At 28.3% G+C, this 6,889-nt stretch overlaps 1 protein-coding gene across 1 annotated transcript; it reads left to right on the forward strand.

The window, feature by feature from the left end:
* Positions 1–3,741: 3,741 nt before the first annotated feature.
* LOC124943347 (terpene synthase 10-like) lies at positions 3,742–6,601 on the forward strand. Its single transcript, XM_047483864.1, has 7 exons — positions 3,742–3,876; positions 3,938–4,202; positions 4,595–4,970; positions 5,144–5,368; positions 5,642–5,780; positions 5,924–6,181; positions 6,293–6,601. Exons 1-7 carry the CDS (start codon positions 3,742–3,744, stop codon positions 6,599–6,601), a joined length of 1,707 nt encoding a protein of 568 aa, XP_047339820.1.
* Positions 6,602–6,889: the final 288 nt, after the last annotated feature.

Genomic DNA, 6,889 nt, shown 5'->3' on the forward strand with positions numbered 1-6,889 from the left:
AAAAAAAATAAAGAATAAGAATAAAAAATGTTAAATTCCCGTTCAAATTTAATTATATTTATTATTTAATTAAATAATATATAAATTTATATATTGTTTTTAAATTTAAAATATATTGTCATGTATTTTAGTTTTTCTTACTCTATATTATTTAATAATTATGGTCATATATATTATAATTAATTATTAATAAATATATTAATATACCAAAATAAATATTAATATAATTTAAAATTTATAATTTTTTTTTTTTGTATAAATATAGAATTTATAAATTATTAATTAATTTTTTAATTTAATATATATATAAATATTTAATATCAACCATTTTAAAAAAGGATGATATTGACTCACTTTATATCTCTTCAATATCAATGGTTTTAAAATGGTTGATATTGATCCATTTATATTAACCGTCTTAAAAACCGTTGATATTGATCCGCTCTATATCATCATTTTAAAAATCGTTGATATTAATCTAATGTATATTAACCGGTTTTAAAATCGTTGATATTGTCCTATATCAACGATTTTTAAATTTGTTGATAAAGATGTCGTCAGTATCAACGATTTTTAAAAATGTTGATATAGATTGGGTCAATATCCACCGTTTTTAAAATTTCGTTAATATAGATGAGTTAATATAAACCGTTTTAAGAGCGATATATATTGACCACCTTTATAGTAATAGTTTTTAAAAATGTTGGTATTACTCCTTTAATATTAACCGCGAAACAAACGGTTACTATTAATGGTATATATATATATATATAATTAATTTGAAAGTATTCGGATTGTCGAATCGAGAGTTATGGTTAATTTTGATGAATATTTGAGAGTAATTGAATACTTAGGTCGGATTGTGGGTTGACCCTCCAATAAACTTAAAACGGTTAAAAATAAAATTAAAAATGATATATGTATGTTTCGAATTTGCAACATAACAAAATAAGTACAATCTTTTAACCAAGTGTGATTGAAATGTGGTTTAATAAGGGATAATAGGCTGATAATAATTAGAAGTGGTTAAAAAATATGAATCCAATATTTGATTGACCAAATTGTTAGGTCACAATGTTAAATGTTAAAAATTTAATCAAATATTTGATTGACGAAAGTGAAAGTGTAAGGTAATGAGATGAGAGGTTTATTGGGAAAAATATGTGATGAGATATTTAAAAATATGAGATGTTTTATCGAAGTGGATAAAATCTGAAAAGAGAGTGTTCTACTTTTTGTTTTAATATATTTTTCTTGATTTATTAAGAGTTTTAAAATTTTGATACTTATTATTATAATTTTTTATTAATTTTTTTTTAATTTATTTATATTTTTTTATATGCACACATGAATTTTCCTAATATATTAATTTAGCAAAGTATCTCTTTATATAGATATTACTATTATATTTTAATACATTTTTTTTTCATCTTTAATGGTCTTTCAACTTATTATTTTATTAAAAATCCGTTTTAATTAATTTTTTTTGATATAAATAAAATCTTATTTACATAAAACAATTTAAATTTAAAATAATTTAAATTTCAAAAATTAATTTATTCAATCCTATAAAATACTTTAATAAATAAATTAGTTGGTACTAACACATTCCAAAAAAAATATATTATCATCTATATTAATTATAAATTTATTTTATTCTCACATCAAAATTTAACTTGTGCTTTACCCTTAATTTAACCATATTTGTTGTCAACATTATTTTAGTTATCTCTCAAAATAAAAGAGATATTAGTAGATAACTAATATTTCACTATTATATGCTTTGTATCACATGATTTATTTTTAAAACACTTATATGTATAAATATGAAAAAACTTCATTCATTCAGAAATGGTTAGTGAATATATATAGATTGAAATATGTTTTATATGGAAAATTTGGATATGTTGAATATATACCTTGTTATTTTCTTTATGAAATAAATAAATAAATAATTATAATATTTATCATTATCATTTTTTTGTGATGGTTATGAAATAATTTTTTAAGATGAAGATTTATATTGAGGAGATTTCTTTTCCCATATCCCATGGTTCTTTTTGTGATTGTTATGACTTTTTTACTTTTTCTAATTGACAATTAATGTAGATGATATTTCTCTTATTATGTGTGTGAATTGCAGAACTAGGTGTGTCATTTTCTTTGGTTGACACCTTTTATTTTTATTTTTATATATTTTTGGAAAATTGCTTAATGTCATTTAATTAAAAAAACTTTAGTGTTAGAAAAAACAAGCGTCTAGATCAGACTAGCCCATTAGGCACCTTCTGATTTTGTTGATGCCTTGTTAGGGGGGAAATGTGAGGAAATAGCCCATAAAAAGGTCTTTTAATGCGGAAAGTGTCAGCGCACTAAAATGTCCCCGTTGCGTAATGCAACTTGAGGTTGCGTGATGCAATTTTTTATCTTTTTATTTTAAAAAAAAAATTAATTATGAAATTTTTTTGGAAAAAATGTCCCAGTTGCGTCACACAATCGTGTCACGCAACCCAAGTTGCGTCACGCAATCGCGTTGCGAGACGAAAAAAAAAATTCATCTCGCGATTCTTGTTGCGTCACGCAACCTCCGACATGGGCAAAATTGTCCAAAAACAGTAAAAGGGTCACCAACGCTTTTTTTTTTAAAGCGCTGTACTTTCTGCATTTAAGGCCTTTTGAGGGTCATTTCCTCAAATTTCCCTTGTTATGTATATATGGTGCAAATAATTATAGACAATCTCAAGCATTTATGTGAAATGTTGTGGTTATTGGTACTTACTTGGACTTCGAATTAATTTTGATAAATCAAACATATTTTTCTACAATTTTCTTTTAAAATCTATGAAAACATAGATGCAATGGTAAGCTGAGTTCTCAAATTCTTATCTTCGCTCCCACCTGACACCAAAGCCACAAGAGATTTGTCAAGCTGAATAAAGTAAATCATTATATAAAGGAGGAATGATGTCCATATTAAAAGTCCTTTTACATCCACTTCGACTATTAATAAAAATATTAAAGAACAAATTAAAGAAACTATATTCAAATTAAGACAATATATTTTAGTGGTCCGTATCATATATAATATTAGGAAGATATGATCAACGAAAAAATGGCTAGAGGTCCGTATCATATATAATATTAGGAAGATATGATCAACGAAAAAATGGCTTGGGTTTATCCATGGTTTGTTAGACAAGAATTAAAATAGATTATAACTCTCAATGTCAAATGTCACAAGTCACTCTTTATTCAAGGTATCAAAACAATATTTTTGATGCAACTTCAAAATAAGTTTCTTTCTTTAGTATAATTTGGGACCATTACTTTTCTTAAATACTTTTGAGCCAACTAATTTGTATTTTTGTTTTATTATTATTATAATTTTGATCTTGCAATATTTTCATGACATTTACATGTAATATTTTTCTCTTTATGGGCCTTTTATTTTATATTGATTATTTTCAAACAAAAAAATGTTTATTTTTTCGTTGTCCAAAAATATATATAAATCTTTTAAGATATTAATTTTTTTTCTTGAGCAACCTAATAAGTTCTAAAGTTCAAATTAAGCAAGCCACTACTCTTTGTGTTGAGTGCAAAATGAAGATCATATCTTCACTGGATTCCCTTTTCATTCCTCACAAAATTTATCGCACTAACGAGAAGTCGCGGATCAGTTCTAAACAACAATTGCGTAGAATGCCAACAAAAGTTTCAACAAACCATCATCAATGGAACATGCAGCTCAACTGCAGCATGAGTACCAAAGTGAACGAAATCAATGACGAACAACCCATAGTGAGACGCTCTGCTAACTATGGTCCAACCATTTGGAAATATGAATACATACAGTCGCTTAACAGCAAATATGTGGTAAGCATTTTATTTATGTGAATTATCATGCATATATAGTACTAAAAAATCCATGTTATAGGGCAAAGTCTATGAGATGAAGGCAACAAAGCTGAAAGAAGAGGTGAAAATAATGATTTTAGAAAACATGGAGATCCCATTCCAGAAATTGGAGCTCATTGACACAATCAAGAGACTTGGAGTGTCTTATCACTTTGAGAAAGAGATAGAGGCTTGTTTGGAGGCAATATACAATGAAACAGACTGGTCGAGTGAAATAGTCGATTTAAACGAGGCATCGGTCAGATTCAGACTCTTCAGACAATATGGATATAATGTTTCGCCAGGTTAGTATGTTCATATATATATAAATGGTCTGACTATAAATATGGTAACTCATAACAGTGAATACATTACTTCTTGTGCTATATTTTATAGTGTCTTCATATATCTTAAGTAATTTTTTTAAAATATTTAAGATTTCTTATATTTAATTAAAGTGTTTTGAGTGCAACTTAAAACATAAAATACATCAAACTATAAATACCTCAAACTCCACTAAAAAGAGAAAAAAAAATTAAATAAACAAATTGCTCATCTGCTCAGTCCAACTTTCCTATAGAATTGCAAATTCGTGTGAAAATGGAGACCTTCAAAGAATAAACCTGATAAAATAACCTATAAAGCATACAGTTTGGGTAAGTATATTGAAAACTAAATTACTTGGTTTCCTTTGCAGATATTTTCGACAAATTTAAAGACAAAGATGGGAATTTCAATGAGTCCTTGCGTGAGGATATCAAGGGATTGTTGTCCTTGTATGAGGCCTCATTTCATGGCTTTGAGGAAGAAAGTATAATGGATAAGTTTGGAGAGTTTGCTACAAAACAATTAAAAGAAAATTTAAACAGAATAAAGAATCCATATTTGTCTATGCTTGTGAATCACGCTCTTGAGCTTCCCCTCCATTGGTCAATGGAAAGATTTGAGGCGAGGTGGTTCATTGATGCTTATGAAAACCGAAAAGATGTCAATACAGCCCTCCTCAATTTTGCTAAGTTGGATTTCAACATGGTGCAAGCTATACACCAAGAAGACCTCAAACATGCATCAAGGTGGTTAAGATAAACCCTGATTAGAGATAGTTCATTTTTATAGGAGTGTTATTAAAGAGGATTAATCTTAAAATAAAACTGTAGCTTAATAGGCAAAGACATTTATTTATCATCATATGTTTTTCCTGTCAACAAATGTTATAAATTTTCAATTAATTAAATTTATAATGCAGATGGTGGGAGAACTTAGGATGGAGCAAGAAATTACCTTTCGCGAGGGACAGATTGGTTGAATGTTACCTATGGTCCTTATCAGCTGTGTATGATCCGCAACCTGAGTTTCAATACTATAGAAGGATGGCCACAAGAGTCAACCAAGTATCCACATGCCTTGATGATATTTATGATGTCTTTGGCACTTTGGAAGAACTTGAGCTTTTAAACGATGCATTTCTCGGGTGAGATTTCATTTCTCTTTTTTAATGTATCATTTACATTAAAATAAACAAAATAACATTGGGGTTAGCTTAAGAAGCCAATTGTTGTGAATACTATATCTCTATATAAAACTTTTGAAAGAATATTATATCTATATCGTATCCTTATTATTCCACCTAAATGTGTAAGATCATATGATGTAATAGGTGGTTAACTCATAAAATCTATTGAAAATTTGGGCAAACTAACAATATATGGTATATATATTTACATATATCAATTTTATTTGGAAGGTGGAACGTGAATCTTGCCATAACATTGCCAGATTATATGAAAATATGTTTTCTTGGCAATGTCAATTTGGTCAACGAATTGGGGTATGAGGCTCTAATGAAGATTGGAGTCCACGCCCTCCCTTACCTGATAAAAGCGGTACTATTTTTTCTGCATGCCAAGTTCAACAATACTATTGATGTCGTATCATTATTCATGTTTGATAACTTCTTATGATCATCAAGATCATTTTATCCATTTATTACAATTTTTGAATCATTATATGTTTTGTTTTGATATAGTGGACAGATTTATGTGGGTGCTACATAAAGGAATCGAGGTGGTTTCATGGGGGTTATGTTCCTTCTCTTGAGGAGTACTTGAACCATGGATGGATGTCTGTTACAACATCTGTAATGGCCATTCATGGGTATTTCCTCAGTAATTGTGCTTCTCATCCCATCACCCAAGAGGGAATGGAAGCAATTAAAAATTATGATGATATCATCAAATGGCCTTCCATGATTGCTCGCCTAGTCAATGATTTGGAAACATCAAAGGCAAATCACTCTATAAACTTTTAATTTGTTATTTAAAAGTACTAATCTCTAACTGTTTTCTTAATATATTTATGTATGTTCATCTTTTCCGGTTACATTTTTGGTTTGTAGAATGAATTGGAACGAGGTGACATACTCAAATCAGTTCAAATTCATATGCATGAAACTAACGTCTCTGAAGAAGAAGCTCAACAACATATTAAGAGACTCGTTAGAGAGGCATGGAAAAAGGTAAATGCAGCTCGTGTAAAGCCAGATAACCCTTTTAGTAAAAAATTTGTGGATATAGCAACAAACTTTGCTAGGGCAGCTCATTTCATGTATCAATATGGAGATGCGCATGGGCATAATATTAAAGGGAAAAACAAGGAACGTGTCACATTGCTCCTCATTGAGCCAATTCAGCTTTCCTTTGAATGATGTGAAACATTCAAATCTATATATGAGAATAATGTAATTTGTGTTGGTTGATGTTCTAATTATTCATATTGTACAGTTATTCAGTGTGAAGACCCACCAACATAATATGAGAATAATATTTAAATTTTTTTAGATTATGGTGACTCAGAAGAGTTTTAATCGAGACATAAACCTAAGCTCACGATATAATAATATAATATAAAATAAAATTATAACTATTTGATATTAGACCTGTGACCTATAAATATATGGTTTGAGTTAGAATTTTATTTACAACATTCACACAAA

The sequence above is a fragment of the Impatiens glandulifera genome, chromosome 6 (genome assembly GCF_907164915.1).
Source record: "Impatiens glandulifera chromosome 6, dImpGla2.1, whole genome shotgun sequence".
Lineage (NCBI taxonomy): Eukaryota > Viridiplantae > Streptophyta > Magnoliopsida > Ericales > Balsaminaceae > Impatiens > Impatiens glandulifera.

Coding starts and splice junctions, on each gene's coding strand:
- LOC124943347 (XM_047483864.1), top strand. CDS start 3,742: ATGCAGCTCAACTGCAGCATGAGTACCAAAGTGAACGAAATCAATGAC. Junction 4,971..5,143: donor GACCTCAAACATGCATCAAG/GTGGTTAAGATA, acceptor TTTATAATGCAG/ATGGTGGGAGAACTTAGGAT. Junction 5,369..5,641: donor TTAAACGATGCATTTCTCGG/GTGAGATTTCAT, acceptor TTTATTTGGAAG/GTGGAACGTGAATCTTGCCA.